Genomic DNA, 22,589 nt, shown 5'->3' with positions numbered 1-22,589 from the left:
CTTGCTGCCCCATGGCATTGCAAACATGGCCGCAGAGTTGAACGACTTCCGTAAACAGACTTTGTTTAAATAGAAAGAGCACCCTAAATCACCAAGAGCACCCTAGCATCCACGCTCAATACCTTGGCAACCACATAACAACATCTTAGCACTGTATAGCAGCGAGTTTTGCACAGGCAGCCACGACTCATGAGTTATTAGTGGAGTCAAGACAACGAGTGAAGTCCAATTACCCTATTTAAAATGGCACACACCACAGCGAGGTCCACTTATACCTGACATTTTGCAGCCTACAGTGCCAGTCAATTTCCAGGACAGATGTGAAGCTGCTTCTGCTCCTCGGGGCACATACCCATGTCAGACTGTTTACACAAAAGCCGGTCCCTTAGCAAATGGTGCTGGGAACACATGACATTTTGGACTCCTTGTCCATCTGAGTTTTGGAGGAAAAAATGTGATGATAACACAGCAGATTTCTTCTGCATAGGCCTCTGGCTGACAGCTGAACCCGTGGAAAGCCCAGGAGAACTGAAAATACATCAATATTTATATATATATTATTATGAAAATAATAATGATGACTAATTAAAGTGAATATTCCTGCATCAGAGAACAGAAGATATATTAGGGTTCAAAAATCTAAGACTACTTTATATTCCTGTTATGTTATGCATTTGTAACCCTGCCTGTTAAAACCCAGCGAAAGCTTTTTTTGTGATTTACTGTTTTCTACATAATGTAAAGAGCGTTCTGTGAAAATATAACCTTGATATCTTAAGGATATATCGAAGATTGAAGCCAACCGCCAGTATTTTTTGTGCAAAGTAATAAAATGTAGTGTCAATAATAGTATTCATTTCAGTATTTAGAATCAATTCATTTCATTATTATAAATGACAATTTAAAATACTGTATCTCAAATCTAACGTTAATCTACTTTTTACAGCAATAAACATACGTTACCTTTATTATTTTTAGCTATGACTACTTTGATGTTCAAAAATTTCATTTTGTGACTTCAAAGGATTTCACAGACAGTATTGCATCTTTCTAATGTACTTTATATTATCAGCAGATATGTCAGACATGTTTTGCTGAAAAATGGTATATATACATACTCACAGAGAAAGAGGAAAATAACTAACTAGATTCAAATTAAATGAGTATTTAATTCACTTTTCCCATCACTTTCGTTCTTTCGCACCCCTTTGATATTCTAACTTGTACTGTAAACTGAGAATAAAATCCTTTTGTATTTCAGAAGCATAAGAAGGCTTGCCTTTGTCTTCTCCTCTCCCTTTCTCTTGATGTTTTCCCAGCGCTTATCAAGTAGTTTGTCTGCCCGCAGTCAGAGACATCTAATAACGTGATCATTTCTGCCGCAGCAGGTTGTCATAGCAACAGCTCCAGCAGTCCACACTCGAGTCAGCGCGCAGGGCCCGAGAGGCGAGCGAGAAGACTACACGACAGGCAGGCCTGAAGAGAGAAGCGCAAACCCCCACCTGCCCGATCCCTAAAGAACAAAACGGAACCGCAGCTGAAACACAGAGAGAGGGAGATACGAGCTCAGGGTCTCAAGTGAAAGCTAGTCATGGTTAAACTGAAACACCCAGTTGCCATGGAGAACCAGGTTGGTCTGGACTAGTCCCCGATATGAAACGTGGGACGCAGTCAGCTGAACTCCATTCAGCGGAGCCGCTGGTCAGCCACAGAACGGAGGGTAAATAAAACAGAGCAGGTGAATTTGTTGCTTGCTTTTGCTTTAGCAATCTGACAGGCACAACTTTTGCGCCACTTATCTCTCTCTATTCATCCTCAATCCCCTTTGCTCTTTATTTATCACTCTCGGCTCGGGAGCAGAGGGAATAAAAACAAATAAAATATCTACTGTTGTCAAGCTGTTGTTTCTCGCCGAGATCTCAAGGTGAGCACGAGCGTGGCATCGGTTATGAAGCAAAAAGGGCGAAACCGCTAAGTTATTAAAAAGGAGCAGGCAAAGGGGGACGTCGTGTGAACAAAATGTCAAGTCGGAGAAACTGGGTCGGGAAGTTTAGCCTGAGTGAACACGCAGAAAAGTTTTCCAATTTCTTTAAATCTACAGCGACTTTCTTTCAGCATATGGCCATCAAGGGCTTATCTTCTCAACAAACAAGGTAAAATCTGCTTCCCTCTGAGATGTCTACTGTCACTCTCTCCTGAGTCTACGGAAGACAAACATGTGGTGAATACTCAAGGGCGAAACTGGACAGTTGATTCTCGCAGGAGAAATGCCTGCTGCTGATGCCTGTGGATCGCACCGCTCCGAGTTTGTTCAAAACACCAGGGTGTTCATTCTTTAAGCACCATAGATGTTCATTTGCCCAGCACCAGCTGCTGGAAAACCATAAGGTTAGAAATTGGCTTTCTAATGTATACCCTTGAAAAGTGACAAGAATAGGATACGGTTTTCTTTTAGCAGGGATGTAATGTATTACTCAGGGCAATTTGTGCTTTACTTGGGTATACTGGAGTATGTAAACTGAATACTGTTACTTTGTTACATTATAGAAATAATTATACTTCTTACTGCAAGTTTTAAATCTGAGCTCTCAAACCATTTAAATTAGCTTCCGGCTAGGCTTTTATAGCAAATGAAATCTATTTCAGTGTAAACTGAACTATGGTCATTCACCCCGTGAAGAGGCACTGTAACTACAACACAGTTTTTGACCTGAAGCAATACGTTGTACTGAAAGACTAACCGAACAATATGTCTATAAACAACATTTAAAGGTCAGACAGTGATAAAAAATAAGTTGAAAGTTGCTGTTGAATTGAAAGTTTTGGTTTAGTATCTGCTGTGTCTTATAGAGACATAGAGATGGAGAGAATTGCAGTTAAACAGGTACATTTTTTGATTTGCTTTTGAATTTTATTAAACATAGTATTGACTTAGGGACAGTTCACCCCAAAATGAAAATTCTGTCTTCATTTACTTGCCCTCAAGTATACATTTTTTTGTTATGTATAACACTGAAGAAGATATTTTAAAGAATTTCGGCAAACGAAACCATTCTGGGGCACCATTGACTACCATAGTAGATTTTCTCCTACTATGGTATTCAATAGTGCCCCAGAACTGTTTGGTTACAAACAGTTCTTCCATATACGTGTTCAGCAAAACAACAACATTTTACAGGCTTGAAACAACTTGAGGGTGCGTAAATGATGACAGAATTTTCATTTTGGGGACTAAATTGGCTAGATATGCAAAATGTAGAAGCATATGTGGAAACAGTATTTATGCTGTTCTTTCACTTAAGTATAGTTTTTGAACATCTGGTTTGAGAAATAATAAACACTATGGGATGGTTTCCCGAACAGCTTAAGATAGGACTAGACCTAAGTTAAATTAGGATATTTAAGTCGTTTTTAAAAACATACCTGGGCGCGTCTTGAGACAAAACAATCACACTGATATATTATAAGATATACAAGAGACACCTCTAACATTTGAGTTTGTCTTAAGCCCTGTCCGGGAAACCACCCTTATAAAGCCATAAAATCTAAATAATTTCAAATTCACGCTTGCTTTCCAGTGCTGTTCAAACACACAGCATGTCGAGCCATCAAGTGTGTTGACATTCATCACGGCAACACACATAAATGTCACAGACTAATTTTTCATGGGAACGCTGTGTGATAGTTGTTTCTGATCTGACCTCCAGTGGGCGTGAGGTCTTACAGGAATAGCCATGTTACCCAACACAAAAGCCATCTCATCACAGAAGCCATTCATCACGGTGGTTAAGTGCTATGGGAAATAGTAAACATCAGTGAGAATGTACAACATGTGCAGATATAGCTTAAAATACAGATCTATCACTTTAATGGTAGAACATTCATCCAACACCAGCCAAGAACAGTATCTGTTAGTGTCACATAGCATCCGCATCCTTTTATTTGGTCTGTTTTAGTATTTTAATCATTTAACTGAACAGCACATTACAGTTGTTAACATTATCCTTAATGATTGGAATAGTCAGATTAACATTTGTGTCAGTACGAGTAGTTTTGATTAAAAAGATCTACCTAAACATCTTAGGTTATTTTTGTGCTTTCTCATTAGGTATCGTAACACTAACTGAGCTTTTGTTAATGCTGCTGAATAATTCTAAACAGTGTGCCGTATATATTAGTAAGACATTGATTATATATTTGCTTACTCTGTCACGGCATATTAAATTGTTATGGTGCATCTCGATGGGCATGAATTGTGCCCATCATTGCATTGCATGCAGCTTATGGGGGCAGCGTTACATCTGTAAAATCTGTTTTATCCAAATTATTTGGTGATTTCAAGTGAACACCCTTAAAAAAACATTTTCTATTCATTTAGATTATAATGAGACGTGAATAATGAAAGAATATATGTGGAGTTGCCTTTCAAACACAGTAAATGTCAACCTTTATTGGAAAATATTCTTGTGTTACTCTAAACATTTTCATGGCTGTATTGCTGCAGCTGCAGTTCGGATGTGAATAGAAGCATTCGTAAGTCTCTTCCTCTGGGGCTGACAGTAAGATGACTGCAGTCAGGCCAGAGAGAGACCGCTGTGCATCCCATATCAGTCAGTCAATGAGGCAAATTCTCCGGAACCTGATGTCCTGTATTCATTACTATTCATTCGAGGTGCCGGACTGGCAGTAGTACAGGCTGCCATCACTATATCACAAAGTTCATTTTTCAAGGTGGTAAGCAGCAGGAGATGCTGTAGTGTGCCTGTATTACTGGAGACGTACTGCCCCCTGGTGCTGAGAAAAAGAAGCACCATTGCAGCAACAGATGCCACTGAGCAGACTGGGACCATTCAGAGTTATTTATAGGGTGATACATGGATCTCAATGGCACAGCAAATGTGTTATAATGTAGCTGAATGTGTTAAAATCTGGTATTACATTTCAGGCCATAACACAGTCTATTTTTGTTATCGCAACACAAATCAATTTCTAATACACCTTATAATAGGCCAGTTGTAAATGTCCAGTCTTGGACTGCAAAAATGCTATAAGGAAGGTTCATGTTTGTCTCATTATAAATCAGATATGCTTGAATACAGTCTTTTAGTTTGTTTTAATAATTATCATTACTAAACTTAATTGACAACTGCTGTACCTTTCTTATTGTTTTAGGCTTAGCCAACTTTTGTCCAAATATTAAAAAATGTAATTGCAAAAAAATCACACACAATATCAAAAATCCATACTGTATTTCACATTATATCAAAATCCACTTGACTAGTAGTCAGAACTAGCCAAAGTTTGACTTGTGTGTCTATTCTCTTGCTGTGTTCAGGATCTTGGAGCTGCAGCAGAATGGTGACATGGACATTCTGAAGTTGAAGTGGTGGCCGCGGGACAGCCCGTGTGACCTGTACTCCCCTGTGGGCACTCGGAAGACTGGCAGCGCGCTGGACATCCACAGTTTTGCGGGGGTCTTCTTTGTACTAGCGGCCGGCGTGGTGCTCTCCTGTCTTATTGCATCGGTGGAGACCTGGTGGACACGGAGAAAGGGCTCCAGAGTGCCCTCCAAGGAGGTAAGAGTCCTGGGAGTGGATTTTGTCTTTTAAACATTGGGCACGGAAAGGTTCCACAGGTTTAATTGGGGCTGTCAGTCTATTTTAAAAAATTGAATGAATTACATGGTGTTGATTAATATGACTGGAAGTAATTACATATAGGGTATCAGTTTCTTTGCTAAGAAAAGCCCCCAAATAAAGATAATTTAAGGACAAAGCTTTTTATTCAGTATATTTAATTCAATATACAGGATACTTAAAGAAAATCATATTTTTTGCAATTTAGTATATGGGTAGTTGACAAATATACTGTACATGTGTCCTATAGTGTGACATAGCAAAAATGTAGACAGCAAACTGTTGGAGTAGTTCACTTCAAAATTTGTCCGCATTGACTTTCCATAGTCATTTTTATTCCTACTATGGAAAGTCAATGGGGACAAAATATGAGTTGAACTACTCCTTTAATAATCTAATATTTTTATATTATTCATATTTATATTTATAATATAAAATAGCATAAAAGAGATTTATCTTCATTGTTAATTTTTCCCTTAAATTTTTGCTGTGACACCATAGGGACACATTTACACATGTATTTGTCAGCTACCCATTTATAAAATAATAGATCTGGCAAATGAGTTTGTCAATCAAAGGTAGACCTAACGGCCATTTACACATGGTCTATGCAATCATTGACTAGAAGTCAATATCATTCGCCTTTTATAAGTATCTTGCACCATTAGAGCTCTGGTTTTCAAAAAAACTCTCTCAAAACATTTAGAAGAATGGGCATAGTTTTAAAATGTATTATTATTTGATCAAATAAATAATGCATTATATTGACAGCCCTATAGTTTAAATGCATAAACTGGAGATTTTCCAGCTTCCTTGGTTTGAACCGCCTAATAAGATGAGATCCAGTTGGTATTGAATATCAAGCGCAATGTGACAGCAACATCTCTCCTAAATTTCTCCTTAAGAGTGAAATAGAGGACTGTTAACCAACAGCCGAGCCTAAAATGAGAGAGCATTACAAACAGCAGACAAAGCACTTTCCCCAAACACTCATATTTCGTGTGGAGTAATAAATAAACACACCTCTCAAAAAGAAGAACATGGTGTTGCTCAATTGCCTGCCCAACACGTTATCTATTATAGGGAAAAGAATAAACAGGTAATAGAAAGTATATGTGCTGATAAAAGCTACATATATCTGAATAATTACTGTAAGCTAAACCTTACAGTAATGCTTCTAAATGCACAGCCATAATCAAGGTCATAAATATGTTTTTTATTTGATTTCTTATAGTGCAGTTGTATTGCTTTTCTTGGTTTTTTTGTTTTGCTTTGTTTTGTTTTTAGCCTGCTTCAGTTTACATTAGTTTGCATATGGGATTTGGCATCCAGCGAACATTAGTTAGCAAACAATCCCACACTTTAGTGACTTCAATGTAATGCAGATGAAGCGGTGACAGAACGCTCGTATCTCTGTGAATTAACCTGTTTGATGTTGCTTTGATTTAAAGAGTTACTTCGTATTGCTCCTTGTTGCCTCCTGCAGCTGTCACATGTGCGTGTTTGTTTCTGATATTACATCCCCATCCACATGCCGCCACAATCTCCCTCATCACTCCGATCGAGATCCATTCCCCGACCCCGGCATACGCACCTGACCTCTCCCCACGTGTCATCATGCTCTCCACAGGCAAAAAACAACATTTCATCTCCGACGTTCCACCTAACAAACCAAAGCAAAATTATCTCTCCAAAGCTTTTGATCAGTGGACCTCCTCCCCAGCAGCCCTGCCATGTGCCAGCTTTTATCTGTCAGGGTCAGCAGCAGGCTACTTATGACCCCACAAAACAGAGTTGATCTCATCCTTCTCCGGTGCTGTGAAGGCCATCATCCAGAGCAGTAAGCAGTGTGTAACCGGCTGGTCACTTCATACATGATCTGCGTCTGTAAGAATTAGCGTAGTGCATCTGTTAGGGTCCTTCTCGAAATGTCTGATGAAACAAATTGTTAATTTGGCTTTACATTTAAGCAAGGTCCAAAATTAACATTCAACTAAATATACTTAGGTAAGTAAATATATTGTAAATCTGCAGTCTAAAAGTTTGTAGATGTGCAGTTGCCATAGGCAACTGAAAGGGGTAGTTTACCCAAAAATGTAAATGCTGTCATCATTTATTCAACCTTTTGTCGTTTCAGACCTGTATGACTGACTTCTGCGCGACACAAACAAATATGTTGGTAACCGAACAACGGTGGTACTCATTCACTTTTATTGCACAGACAATAAGCCAATGCAAGTCAATGGGTATCGCCGATGGTTGGTTACCAACATTCCTCAAAATATCTCATTTTAGAAAGTCATACAGGTTTAAAATGACAAGAGGGTAAGTCAATTTTCAGTTTTGGGTTTACATACGTATCTTCACATGGGTTGAAGTCGAATGACGTCAAACTACTATTATTCACAAAATTGTACCTGACATCTCAGTTTATTGTTCTTTATTATAAGCTTACTGTTGTGAATCCGGGTATGGAGAGTTTATGAACACTGATGTTTTTACGTACTTGCCCAAAAGCTTGTTGTTTTAACCAGAAAAAGTTAAAATATATAGCTTTCAATAAAACAAATTACTTACCAGTTGGCGGGTAATTTTGTAAGTATTCACAACAGAATGTGAGATGGAAATTAGACGGCAAGAATAATATGACGGTTGTACAGTAAGAGACGAGGATGATTTGCATATCAAATATTTCGTGTAAAACATACAAAGCAAGAAAATGTTATGAAACTTGCTCAAGAAAATGTTTTGAAACTTGTGCTTTATCACAACAGCAAGCAATATTTGTCATAAAATATATGATTTTTTTTATATTTGATTCAAATTTTATTGTTTTTATTTTTAAAAATCTTCAAAAAATTATATTATTCTTACAAAATGTTTTCACCCATCATTGACCAAAGTGTCAAAACGTTAATTTTGGACCCTGCACATACGCATGTCAACCTATTAAATCCAGCTGTTATCATGGTGTAGTTTGTTAAATTCTCTCGAAGGACTGGAGCGCTTTGGCAAGCACACTTGAACCCCGCTTCTTTCTGCCCCAGTGGTCGGATCATGCTGAGCTGAGCTCATTCCTCAGAGCAGTCTTCCAGACACTTCCATCAGACTAGAAACTTGGCAGAGCTTGCACAGATATTTACACACACACACACACATGCTCCACTGCGCTAAAAGTGTTAACGCCTAAAGCAACCTAAGCAGACAGCGAGAAACAATAACACGTGTCACACACGTCACATGTGTTCGGTTATGCAGTTAAAAGCTCTTTAGTCAGTAGTGTAGGTAGCAGTTTTTTTCACATTTGTCACTGTCAATTTTCACAAATCAGTATTTATGTCTTGTTTTCCAGTAAAACTTTGCTTCTTCTGTAGATCATGTTTAAGACGACTTTTTAACTATAACTTGAATGTTGACAAACTAATTTTAATAAGATTAAAAATGAACTGAATTCAGCCTAAAAACATCTTAAAACACATCTTAATATCTTATGTAGCATTTCTGGGTTGGTTTTACAGAATGTTCAGAATTTTGAATACAGGAAAACCAGACCAGATACTGATTTTAAACATTAAAATTGTTTTTGCAGTCCTGACATCCATTTGTACACATCCTTAAAACTGTCTTCCATCTTTCGGCATGATGCAATTTCTTTATTTCTGGTTGATGTGTCTCTGTGTCTTGGTGCATTCTTAATTCTTCCTGACTGCTTCCTCTTTTCTGTGTGAAATCTCTTGACACCTGGCAGAACAGTAGAATGATTTTGTGTTCATTTCCTCTCTCTGTTTCTCTGTGATCTCGCCTGTGGTGTCGCAATTGGTCTGAACTGAATTGATATGACAAGTCGTCAAAACAAGTTCCTGCTCACGGTAACGAATTCGTGGTTTGCCACCCAAGTCAGACGTGTTTTATTGAGCGCCACCTGCCAATCCAGAGAGGACGAGCGGGTGGTCCGAGGTCCAGAGAATCAGAGGTTTAACGTGTGAATAATCCATTTCACATGCCGAGCGTTGTGTCTCAATCATTCCTGATAAACAAAACGATGAGAAGTTCTCCACCTCAGATGTCTGCTGTGTCATTGATATTGTGCTTATCTGGCGTCACGCGGCGTCTCAGCGCTTCGAGACCCCAGTTTGAGGTCCACATTCAAACACCCAGCTGTTTTTCCATATACAACACAAAACGTACAAGACGAAATTGTATTGATATTGTATTCATAGTGGTTTCATTGCTGCTACAGTGGGTATTTGAAAATGGGACCTCATGGGACCCCCGGAGCAGAGACCGCCGAATGCCAAACAGCTCTGTGTGTCAATCAGTCATTTCTCTGACCTCAGAAAATGTTTGATTTCTTTCAGAAAAGAAAAACAATCATGTTGTCCTGCTGTCAAAGCCTGAAACGACTTTTATTTTGTTTTATAGATAAGTACTCTGTGTTGAGGGGGTTAAAGCGGGCGTGGGAGAGAAATGCAAAATGCCATTTTTATCATCTCACACTTCCAGGTATCTGGCTCCTTGGACATAAAAACGAAAAAACGACGTCTATGTGCTGATTGTTTGTTTATTGTCTTTCTCTACTCATTCCCCCACCTCTCTGAATACAATCTCTCTCCCATCCTCTCATTTGCCTGCGCCATCCGTTGTTCGTCCACGCCTTCTCTGTGTGTGCTCACGCATGTGCGCAGACGCAAGCAGATGGACCGTCTGTGAGGCAAGATGAGCCATGTCATGAGCCACAGTCCGATATCATGCTCACGCTAAGGCCTTCCTCCAATCACCTGTCACCTGCATGCTGTGCCACGCCCCTCGACTCCAAGCTGAGGCACACGTTCGCCATTCCGTCGCGAACTGTCTTCTGCCAGCACTGAGCTACATTCTTTCCACACTCTGAAGCCTCGAGCCCACGTAGGTTAAGAAATCACCTATAGCACAGTAAATTTTCAATAGACTCGCCTGCCGTGGGCATGCACGTGCGTTTTAACTGCTGAGAGGGAATCCACAGGAGGACTTCTTTTTGATGTTAATCACAATTATTGTTGTTATGGTATACACTACACAGATTTGACTTATGACAGGTAATAAAAGTAAATTTGCCATATTCACTTTTTAGCAAAAAATATTGCTGCTAGAAGAAGAGGAAGTGCCTAATTTCCCTTACTCGAAGAACATATATTTTCGTATATTAGCTGTTAATATATTAAGAAATACACATTAGAAATACACTACGGGTCAAAGGTTTAGGATCACTTTTTCATTCTTTACTCATATTTTTTTTCCACATTTTAGTACTGTAAACCCATCAAAACCATAGAATAACACTATTGTAACTGTGAGAATTATATTGTGTCTAAAAGCAAGCAAAATAAATGAATTCAATTGAAATAAATCCATTCAAACATACACCTACAGATTAGAAGATTTTTAAGATCATGAGAAATGTTTTTGTCAAGTGATTCTAAATGTTTAACCGGTAGTGTATTTGTAAATATAAATAGAATTGTACATTATTATTACAATTATGTTAATATATTACAATATATTGAATAATGTATAAAAAATGTCACTTCATATATTGAAAATATATCCACTTGGTTCCTACAGTATATATGTAAATGTATTATTTAATATATTGCATTATATTTCCCAGCGTATGTTCTACAACAGTGTTATCTAAAGATTTTGCCCTATTTAGTCGAAAATCCAGTCTGTTAATCTTAAAATATAGTGTAAAAAACAAGCGGCAACCTTGCGATCGCTCTCGTGAAGCCAACACGGAAGTGACTTAAACTGCAATTCATCGACTGGCCGCTAGAGACTGGCTCCAAATGAGAGCAGAATCTCATTGAGCCCCATGTTAAAATGGGAGGAGGGTGATTTTATTTTTTATAACTTACCAGTTTAACTTATATTAAGCCTTAAAATTCTGCAAATTAGGTGCGTGGCCACTTGAGTGACAAGGTTTCAGCAACCAGGTGCCCCAGCTCCAACCACGTCCCGCCTCTTTACCCATTTTCGATTATCCGGGAGTGACAAGCTGCTAAGATGGCGACGGCCGGCTCCGCCCACTTTAAGCTTCAAAGCTCCTTGTCAGAAACCTACGGGTGACGTCACGGACGCTACATCCATGTTTTATACAATCTATGGTAAAAAAAAGACATATTTAAAACTTAAAATAAATATTTGTTCAAATCTTAAATGTTAATCTCAATTTTGCATCAGGAAGTTGTATTCGTTATCAATAAAACAAAGCAACTTTTAAGGTCCCTAGCTAGTAGAAAACACTGCAAAAGTCTTTTCATGTAACAGCCTTCCCACAAATCCCTTTATCCGTCACTCCTATTTCCTTCCTCTATTGCCCTGCTCCAATGTGGTGCTTGAACGGATACCTACAAATACACCCCCAACCCACGCCCCGGTCAGGAGTCCCCTGCCCCTCTTTACTCAGGTCTATATGCTGCCTGATGGTGGTGGCTGGAAACAAGTGCTTTTACGCTGCCCACAAACAAGACGCCCTTTTATTCTGTGAGCTCGCTGCAGGCGCAATATCAGCCCCCACATCACCGTGAGTGTTTTTGAAGCAATCCATAAAATACACCTACCTAGTTAATACCATACTAAATAAAAAACATGCTTCCGTTTGGTTAGTTTTGAGAAGGGGTTACACACGGCTTGAAAGTGGAAAGGTTTTGTAGAATACACACACACCCTGCTGAAATGACCTGCTTATGTTTTTAAAGCTGGTGCTTTAAGCAACAGTGGTCGAACCATGCTGCTTTTACCTCACAAGTTTTGCTGGTAAAAAGCATGGATGCTGGTCTTTTCAGTAGGCTGTGCACATTTGATGTCTTAGATGAGCAATCCATGTGTCTGTGACAGACGGCTTTAATGTGCTGGTGTAAATAAATCCCATAGTGGTCACCATAGTGTATAGGTTTAGTAATAGTTAAGAATGGATGTGTTTTTATTACAGTAGCTCAGTCTGTTTCCTTTTTGTATCTTCTCTCTTCTCTCTCTATATCACGCTTTATTGTACATCCACTAAAACAATCATCTCAACCATCATTCAACCTCTCTATGGTTTCTTTTCCTCGCCAACCGAATCCAAACATTCATGTGCCCACTTCCTGTAAACTCAACGTCCACCCTTTCTCATTTCCTCGTCATCGCTTCACCCCGTTTCCCCTCTTAACCACCTCACGTCGTCACACGGCCATCCCGCTTTACTAACCCATCCTGCTCTTTATCTTCTCTTACGACTGCACACCTCCTTCTCCTCACTTTACACCTCTTTTCTTCTCTGATCCTGTAACAACCTTCGCTCCTCCTCTTCCTCCTTATCTCCCTCCTTATATCCTTCCTCTGGACTTTCCCCTCTTCCCCACTCCACTCCCCTCCCTCCCTCCCTTTGCTCTTTTAGGACGATAAGGAGATCGACCTGGAGCACCTTCATCACCGGGTTAACAGCTTGTGCACGGAGGATGAGAGCCCCCACAAACAGTTCTCCACCTCCTCCATCGACCTGACGCCCCTGGACATGGACTCCCTCCCGGCTGCCCGGCAGGCCTTGGAGCAGATCAGCGACTTCCGCAACACGCACATCACCACCACCACCTTCATCCCTGAGCAGATCCAGACTCTTAGCCGCAGCCTTTCCGCCAAAGCGGCGGCCGGCTTCGCCTTCGGGGCCGTCCAGGACCACCGGACTGGGGGGCACTTCCGACAGCGAGCCCCCAACGGAGGCTTCTTTCGCAGCCCCGTCAAGACAATGTCCAGCATCCCGTATCAGCCCACCCCGGCCCCCAACTTCAGCTACGGCAATGATCCGGACAGGGGCACATCTATATAAACTGCAAGAGTCCTGGGCCAGCGAGATGGAAGCAAACCCACAAAAGAAATATATGTAAATACAAATGTTCATTTTTGGTTGATGTTTTCTCTTGGTTTTGACATTGAAGGTTGCTCATCTCGCCTGAACTCGCCGACTCTGAGGATAGAATAAAGCGATCATTTTTGTCATCGTGGTTGTCGGGAGATGTCCCCTGTGAACAGTTTTTGCCACATTTTGAAGCTCTTTTGTGGGCAGAGCAAAAAAAACAACAACTGTATTAAAAGTTGTAACGTTGGTATGTTTACTGTTTCGTTTTTAACTCTGCCAAGTGTTCCACAGACCCGCAATAACTCGTCAATCGAATCTCGCTTCACGCTCATCTCAGTGCTGGATAATGTTCAATACTCCGTCCATCTGAGCGGCTACCCATGGAGATCAGAACTTCTCGTTTTTTCTGCCGCCTCGCCACTGCAACAGGTCCCACAGCGCGTGACTGTTTCTAAGGGCCTCTCATCCTCTCTGCCATCTGCTTGAAGATGAGATCTGCAGTCTTTAAAGGACACTCTGTGAAAAAGACTCACTGAACTTTAAAAAAAAGTTATTACAAAGGAGGGGGGTAAATCAAATGCTACTAAATGTTTCTTTCCGACTTTAAGTATAACAAATCTTTAATGCGTGGAATGTGTCTAGTCAGAGAGTTTTAACAACAACAAAAAAATGTCTAAAGCTGTCTGTAGTTTTAGTTCTCTCTTTTTTTTATTATTATTATTATTAGTTCTGAAGTTGCTTCGGTGCCGTCATCTTACATTGGTTTACATCATTGAAATCATCAGGAGTTTGTATTCACTGTAGCTGCACTCCAGGACTCAAACATTCTGTAGAAAAGCTTCATTGTATATGCCACCAGCTTGCAACTGTGCATCATAGGTTTTGGAGATCAAAGAACGAGATTGTTTTTAACAGAATTCCTAACACAAGCCTTTGGAGACGAGGCTTTTTTTACTTTTCAAGTGCGAGTCCTCAAGGTAATGACTACGCCGTACGGTGGCCACTTTTGAGGGGTTATTTGACATCACTTTCTATTTAATTTCGGGTGATATTTATCTAACTTTTTTTAAGCGCTAATTGTTCAAACAAGGCCATCCGGGTGTGGTAGGAGTTTTAAAAAATAATGACATTTTGAGGACGAAAAATGAACAAATCGTTTTCACTAACATAAACTGTATTAATATTTACTAATGTTAGTCATTTAGAATGAGCTTTCAGTTTGTTATCCTCTGACTAATTCGCAAATGTTGTGCGTAGAGCGGCAGTGTTTTGATGCAAGCCTTCTAGATGTAATTTTCTTAAGATACAATTACTGAAAGACTATAGGAGCAATTTTTATTTCGTATCGGTTTAAAGATTTTTATTTAGAAATATAAAGAGACATTAAAAATGTATATTTTACATGCAGATAATTTTTGGTTGGATTAAAGAAGATATAGATTATAATATCTGAGCCTGTAGAGCTCGGTTAGCCACTATCACATTACATGACCTTCTCCACGGTCTCTCTGACAGTAAGGCATATTATTTTCACTTCATTGCATTTCGATTTCTGAGTTCATCGAAAAGGAGGCAGGGTTTTTTTCAGTAAAAGAAGCATGCAAAACCTGCCATGCCTGGTAACATTTTTGATTTCAAACATAGAATTGTACAGCATTACTTCATTTTCAACTGAGTATAATGTACAGTATTTAATATAGGCCTATTTTGTTGTATGTGTTGCATATTATTCAAATGGAACAAACTGAGGCCTCTGTTACAAGTGGCAAAGCTTTCTGTGTATAATTTGTCTAATAAACATGTTTTCTACAGTGGTTTTTGTTGTGTTTTCTGTATTAACCGCTGTATTTCTGTAAAAAACCGAATGAATTATTAAATGTTTCAAGATGTCATCTACAGACTGTGTTTATCCTACAATTATGTATATTTAACGTCCGAACTGCTATGTCTTTTCAAACACAAAAGCAGGTTTGAACACAATAAGAGCGGTGGTCAAAGGTTAGTCACTATTGGCTGGCCATTGACTGTGAACCAGAATTCATGCACTGCGGGTCAAAGTGAATGGCACCACAGCATTTCCAGTTATGCTCTAGTGCTTGGAGAATCTGTCAGCCCAAGACGCCACAAGTCTGACCCTGAACATGTGTTCCAAAGGTATTAGGCCAAGTTCTTCCTTGTAAGTTTGTAAAACACTTTGACTACTACATGTATGGCATGATTACACTAGCATTAGGTTGCATCCTACACTTCATACCAAATGGCTTGATTCGTGAGTATAATATTCTTACATTTTTACTGCACGTAATAAAAACATATCAAAGTGGGGTAAGCTATAGTTTAAAAAAGTTAAATATGGCAGAGTGAACTCAATTAAACATTGCATGTTGTAAGAGAACCAAAAGTAAAATGTCTGTTTTTATGTAGATGTAGTAAAATCTTCAAGTTTTAAAATTCCCACTCACTGTAACTGCATTGCTTGTCCACTAGATGTCGCCCTACCGACGTTTTGTTTCTGAGCATTTGGAGGAGACGCAGAGCCCATTGAACACCTGTTCTGCTCTCATGTTTAGGACTTCTGATATCTTGTTTATTTTAGGTTTGTATAATCAAACTACTACAACAGATTAATCACTAGTAGATGCACATTTGCGCATTCCCATGTTTTAACCCAGGGTCCGTTTACGTTTTCTTTTTTTATTTAATTCAGAATTTATTACAAATTATTACATTATGTAACTTGTGGAATGTTACGTTTTTTTGTTATTAAAACAATAAGTTAAGGGATTGGTTTTGATAGTGTATCCCATTTATCTGTAATTTTATTATAATTAGTAGTAGCCTGAAACAACATGTAGGCCTTCATGTTTTAGAAACCCAGTGACTTTTATCAACTTATATCAACGCGATATCTCTGGGTCTCCCAGGAGACAGGAATGAAGAAAGCAGCATGCAGACTTGATCGCGGTGGAAGCCCCCATCTAGACACATTTTGTGCCCTTTTTCCAAAGACTTCTTCAGGCGTGTCGAATGGAACATAGAGTCTCTATTGTCCCTGAGACACTTTAATAATCGACGGCAGCAATCCCAACCTGTTGTTTGCTTTAGGACCTAGTCCAAGACACACAAGCCGCCTGGGTAAGGCTCCAGTTGGGGTGAAGTCAGGCGCCAGTCCGCAAGCCAACTTACTTTATGAATTCATGAATAAATGTAAAAAGATTAATGTGGAGTTTTAATGCCAGAAAACAGGAATTAAGGTCCGGTGCATTATTGTGTTGCTTGCTCCAGCGGCTATCCAGGACCTGTTTGTAGCCTGTTTCACAGATGATACAGAATCTGAGTATAGCCAAATTAAATTCCTACACACCGTCGACGAAAATGACTCCCACTTAAGTATATAAATAGTTTTATATTTATTCATTTCATATTTTGTTAAATATTTAATTTTTTATGTGATTTCTAACTTATTTATTTTTGTTTGTCTGATCAAATTAATTGAATAAAAAAGTCATGAACAATCGTTGTTAATAATAATAATAATAATCTATCGCTGAAAATAATAATATAAAAAACATTTGCTAATATTAATAACAATTATAATAATTATTATTCGTATTAGTATTAACAATTATCATTGCACTTGCTTTTTTCCTAAGCTCGTGACAGTAAAGGACTGTCGCGCCTCGAGATCAAGTTTCTAATCTTTGAGAAGCTCTTTTACTGAAAGGGCGTTCCTTAAATCGGATCAAAAGGTTTTGAACTTGTTCAAAAAGGAAACGAAACTCAATCTGGTATTAACACTCGTTGTTTAAGAATGTGTTTAACTGCGCGCCACAAAAACGAATGATTGCATTTTGCTTTTCTCAAAACTGTTGTAAACTTGAATGTAGCTAATTTTATAAATGTTTCATATAGTAAAACAAGTGCATTATACTTTTAAGATTAATGCATGCGGTAAAAAGTTTTAAAACTAACAAACAATTAGCAATCAATGGTGTGTTTTAATACTCTCTATTCGTATGCATTAACCAATCGAATAAGATGATGCGTGTCTCTTTTATTCAGTATTTGCGCCAATATGAGTGAAGACTATGCTTATGTTAAACATTATGGGCCTAATCCTATTTTTCTATTTGAAACCTAAAGAATAAGATTTTGTAAAAAAAAAAAAATTTTAAATTCCACTACATTAGACGTAACAAACAATTAATTGATCAACCAAATTAAATTGTCGTCAAATAAAGGTTTTCCATAACCTATATTTACCGGTTTCAAGAACCCTTTATATTTTGGCATATACTTTCTAATTTCCTGGACACGGATTCTAGGCACGCCGCATAATTTAAGTTCATCCCTACTAAATTTCTTTGTGCGTCCGGTGGGACGGCCCATTGTGATCATAATTCTCTAGTTAAACAGGTTTGAAGCGCGACATTATCAAACAACAGTTTGGGCATAATAAATAAACTATCGGGTTTACTGCGACTTCTCATTGGTCGCCTACACGCGCCTGCCCCGCGTGCTCTTATTGGTCAAAGCGCCACGCGACCAGCTTGAGAAGGGGGGCTCCCCGGCGCGTGCCGCTTTTAAAACCGACGAGTCGCCCAGAGACATCAGTAAAGAAACCCTCTTCACCACTGCGCGAGAGCAACAGGTGTAAGAAGAGAAATCCTCCACGGCGAATTTCCTTCATATATTCATAGCCACCAACTTTCCTCAACAAATGGATGGAATGAACGTGGACGGCGTAAGCAAGGATAAGAGGGAGGTGAATGAACTCGACGTCCAGCATCCGAGCCTGGGGCGGGGGGAACAGCGCGAGTACCCACCAGCTTTGGCACTCATGGCCAGCAGTGACCCACGCGCCTGGCTGGCTCCCGTGCAGCCTGGCACCTGCGCGGCACACGCCGAATACCTGCTGCACTCGCCCGGCTCGAGCGCGGAAGGCGTGTCCTCGGGCTCGAGCCACAGCTCAAACTTCAGGAAGAGCAGCAAGAGTCCTGTCAAAGTGCGCGAGCTGTGCCGGCTAAAGGGGGCAGTGGGAGCAGACGAGGGCAGACAGCGGGCCCCGTCCAGTAAATCAACCAACGTTGTGCAGAAACAGAGGCGAGTTGCTGCCAATGCTCGGGAGAGGCGAAGGATGCACGGATTGAACCACGCTTTCGACGCGCTGCGCAGTGTCATCCCCGCCTTCGACAATGACAAGAAGCTCTCCAAATATGACACTCTACAGATGGCTCAGATCTACATCAACGCCCTGTCCGACTTGCTTCAGGGCCCCGGTGCTAAAGCTGACCCGCCAAACTGCGAATTGATGTCTGCCAATGTTTTCGAAGAGGACCACTCACCCCGAGGGTCGCCGGACGTCTGTCGGCGAGGCGCGGGTGCAGGTTTCCCCGTTCAGCTGTCGGGTATACCTTATCAGTTTGAGGACGAAGCGTTCGCCTCTTTCATAGATCAGGACATTCAGTCTCCCTCTGGAGCCAGCAAATCCGGTTCGGAAGGCAATAAAGACTCGCCTAGGTCGAACCGAAGCGACGGAGAGTTTTCCCCGCACTCGCACTTCAGTGACTCAGACGAAACGCACTTGGAGTTGCAGAGCGAGGACGAGCTCTCTGAACTGAAACTGCCCAACCACCGCGCTTTTTAGAGACCCTAGCCTACACTCCATCAATCGTGTCAATCGTATATTTTGCCTTTGCCCAATATGTCCATTGTAATGGGTAGCTTTATTCATCCATTTGATTGGTTTCAGAACTTTTGTTTTATGTTGTTGTGTCCGACAACTGTTCGCCAATAGAATTATAATTGCCTTTTCGTGACATTGACCGGACCCCTATGCCATGTGAACTGCCGCGAGCAGCAGTGCCATGGGCTCAAATGTCATGCGTAAAACTGTCTTCCGTGAACTATGTTGACACTGTTTATTCATACGTGATTGTCATGAGCCTATTTCATATAGATACGATTGATGGTTTTGATTTTGAACCCTGATCTTGCAACTTCTAAAGTTTACATGCACTTTATAACGGGCCATAGGCTTGAGAAACAAGAATGGAACAAGAAATGTTGTGTTTATGTAGAAGTAATGCCAATTTGATGATTATATTTAATATAGCCATTAGATTTTGTACATTCGTTTATTTTTAATATTTGTTTCATTGCAAAGACTTTTTTTCATTGTTTTCGGCTTCTGCTAGACTGTAGCTGAAGTAAGCTATTTATTTCCGTTTGCCTTGTCTTATTTTGTGTTAAATTGCAAACGAGCGGTTTTTCTACTCGTATATGATATATGTTTTATTGTAGAAATAAAAATGAAAACTTAACACGAGTTTGCCTGACTTTTTGTGCAGAGGTTATCACATTTATTGAGACCTTGTGGCTGCTTTGACACGTAATTTATCTATATTTTCCATAATTGCATTTTCAACTTCCAATATACTTATTTAACACATTTTATAATACTTCTATTAGTTTAATTATTTAATCAGTTTAATTATTTACAGTAAATTAGGTTACAATCTGAATAAGCAAAGAAATGTGGTAGACGATTATTGTTACGTGAGATCTGTGACATGATCGAAACTTTATTTACAATTTTACTGGATTTCTTCAAAAAAAATCTATAAGATAAAAATGACACTTTTGCATCATTATCCTCATCATCACACACGTACTTTACAAATTGTTTTAATTTAAAGATCATCTGAACAACGTTTTAATAATTGAATAATAATTAATATATTAATAATACAATTATTAATGCCCATTTATTGGCATGTAATTTCTGATTCTAATTTGAAATGGTTTATGACTTAAGGGGGTTTAATAAACGACCAAGTTAGCGTTTTAAAGTGAATAATTAAAGAGCTGAAAAAACATATCCGCTTCAGTTTATTAATTTGTCATTCCGTTTTTTTGGTTTGTTGTTTCTTCTAATTTTACTTTTTTGTGCTGCGTCACAAATCGAATATTAATTTAACTTTTAGGGTAACAGATGTGATGTTAACTTGCGAAGGTAAAATGAAAACGAAAGGTGATCATTTATTAAAGAAATGTTCGTATAAGGTAAAGTTTTCATGCCATGCTGCGTTATTTCCATCCGCTATTTTCCATGCCAACTTGTCAGCTTCTCTACCCTGGAGCCATAACAAACATCATGATATTGATTTTGACTGAATGGGGTGTAATCGTCTTCTGAGTAACATTTTCTTTGTGGCAGAAAGTGTTTACTGTAATTGTTTTAATTGAGGCGCTTTTTAATTTGTACAAAATACTTGGTCGACCCGTGGCAAGGGGTGTTGGGTGTCCTTCTGGAAGCACGCGCTGTCAGCTGGTGAGCGCAGAGAGTGAAATCCCGCAGGACCTGACTTGAGAGACTATACACTCGCGCTGTAAGTCTGCCACGCACACGCTCACGCGCCTGCCAGCACGCACCAACATACTCACGCACACTTACACATATTTAGGTAAAAGAAACCCAATAATCGGCTTTTGTTGTTGTTTCATAAAAATAATAGGCGAAGAAGAACTGTACTCTATCCCAACAAGTCTCAAGTCTCTCAATTAATAGAATAAAACAGGTAGGCTATGTACCAGTCAAGAGTTTATGTCAAGTTAGAAAATTTGGGACACATGCATATTACACATATTTTCTAAAGTTTGAATACAATATTAATATTCCATCATTTTAATGCACCCAAGATAACTTGTCAATGGTTTACAGACATATTTAGACAGGTGAAATTTTCCAAAACTGTTTTTTCGCTGCACCTCACTGAAATTACTCAGGAATTATTAATGAAAGTTCGCTGTGTAGCCTCTGCTTTTTTATGTCTCCACCCCTAGTTTTAACCAATCGTTTGAGCCCTGCATGTATCCGAGATGTCTCTGCCGATTAACATCGAGAATAATAGGCAATATCATGCACACGCTCACTATGCTAAATTATTTACCACCTTATCCATAATACCTTTATCTTCCAGTGAACTGCGTGACCATCTGTGCTGTCCTGTTACATGCGACCATGCGACCCTCAAACGACAACGCGCTCAAGTTTCGCGACCACGCGACTGTAATGGGGAATTCAGGCATCTAACAAACTGTAAATCATGTAAAAAGTTGATCATCTCTGTTTTGTTAGTGCTTTTTATTACATTATTTTTATTCATAAAAGGCTCAACTGCATTTCGCGATTGCATTCCCTTCTTTAGAAAATCCATTATTAGGTTTAGCTATATTTTATTAATATTTTTGCCAAATATAGTTTCCCCTCACTGTGATATTAGTAAATTGACGATTCGGCCTATATCTAAAAGACTGTGATATGATATTTTTCAATCGAATTTATATAGTGACCACATTTAAAATAGTTATTTTTAAATGCAGAAACTGAAAGAAAATAATAGAGAAAAATGATTGACAGAACGATTGTAGTTTTGTCATACATTTTGTTTATTGTTTCTCTTCTAAAATAGCCTAGAAAAGACATCTGTTTTGTTCAAATATTAGAAATTACCACAATGTAACTGTCATGTCATGCGACACACACACCCCCCCCCCCCCGCCTTTATAGAGGGGTCTGAGATCAACCGGTGGCATTAACGGTTTTCGGCCTATTCCTGATAACAGCTGGGAGACTGCATGAGTTGAGGTTACACATCTCATTAAATATTGACGTAGAGCGTTGAGGAAAAACATAAACAAATACCCCCACCCGCTCTTACGCAATGCGCGGGAGCGCACAAACTTAAGAGGCTCGTGCGTGTTGGTGATATCATGTTGCCTTTCAACTTCATTCTGACAGATTTACAGAGGCCATCAGTGTGTTTTAAAACGATTAAGAAGAAACACTTTAGAATCCAACGTACATATGTGTGCAGTATACATGCAAATTTGCACTTTTTTGACCAAAAATGTACAAATAAAAGAAAGCGTCTTACTCTGCTTTTGCACTGTAATGCTTTCAATTATGAAATTATAGTAAAAGCAAAAAATGTATTGTTTCCTTTGCTATTTCAGTTCTTTGACCATTTTTCAAAATGATTGACATCATGTAGAAGCTTTTAGATCAACAAAAT

General features: G+C 39.2%; 2 protein-coding genes across 6 annotated transcripts in view; both read left to right on the top strand.

Annotated features, from left to right (window-relative positions):
- The window catches only part of grid2 (glutamate receptor, ionotropic, delta 2), a 357,135-nt gene extending 341,775 nt beyond the window's left edge, over positions 1 to 15,360 (top strand). For 2 of the 5 annotated variants that reach the window (XM_057357001.1, XM_057357003.1), the window contains 2 exons: positions 5,336 to 5,576; positions 13,054 to 15,360. In XM_057357001.1, coding sequence (XP_057212984.1) covers positions 5,336 to 5,576; positions 13,054 to 13,482 — 670 coding nt within the window. In that variant the 3' untranslated portion in view covers positions 13,483 to 15,360. Of the gene's footprint in view, positions 1 to 5,335; positions 5,577 to 10,058; positions 10,140 to 10,321; positions 10,542 to 13,053 lie in introns of those variants that run through there. The other 3 variants (XR_008964686.1, XR_008964685.1, XM_057357002.1) reach the window with 3 other exon arrangements.
- Positions 15,361 to 18,129: 2,769 nt separating this feature from the next.
- Positions 18,130 to 19,721, top strand: atoh1a (atonal bHLH transcription factor 1a). Its single transcript, XM_057357297.1, has one exon. It carries the CDS (start codon positions 18,233 to 18,235, stop codon positions 19,157 to 19,159), a length of 927 nt encoding a protein of 308 aa, XP_057213280.1. The 5' UTR covers positions 18,130 to 18,232; the 3' UTR covers positions 19,160 to 19,721.
- Positions 19,722 to 22,589: the final 2,868 nt, after the last annotated feature.

This window comes from Triplophysa rosa, linkage group LG17 (genome assembly GCF_024868665.1).
Source record: "Triplophysa rosa linkage group LG17, Trosa_1v2, whole genome shotgun sequence".
NCBI classification, from domain to species: domain Eukaryota; kingdom Metazoa; phylum Chordata; class Actinopteri; order Cypriniformes; family Nemacheilidae; genus Triplophysa; species Triplophysa rosa.
Note: the sequence above shows the minus strand (reverse complement) of the source record. Positions and strands in the feature narration are given on the sequence as shown.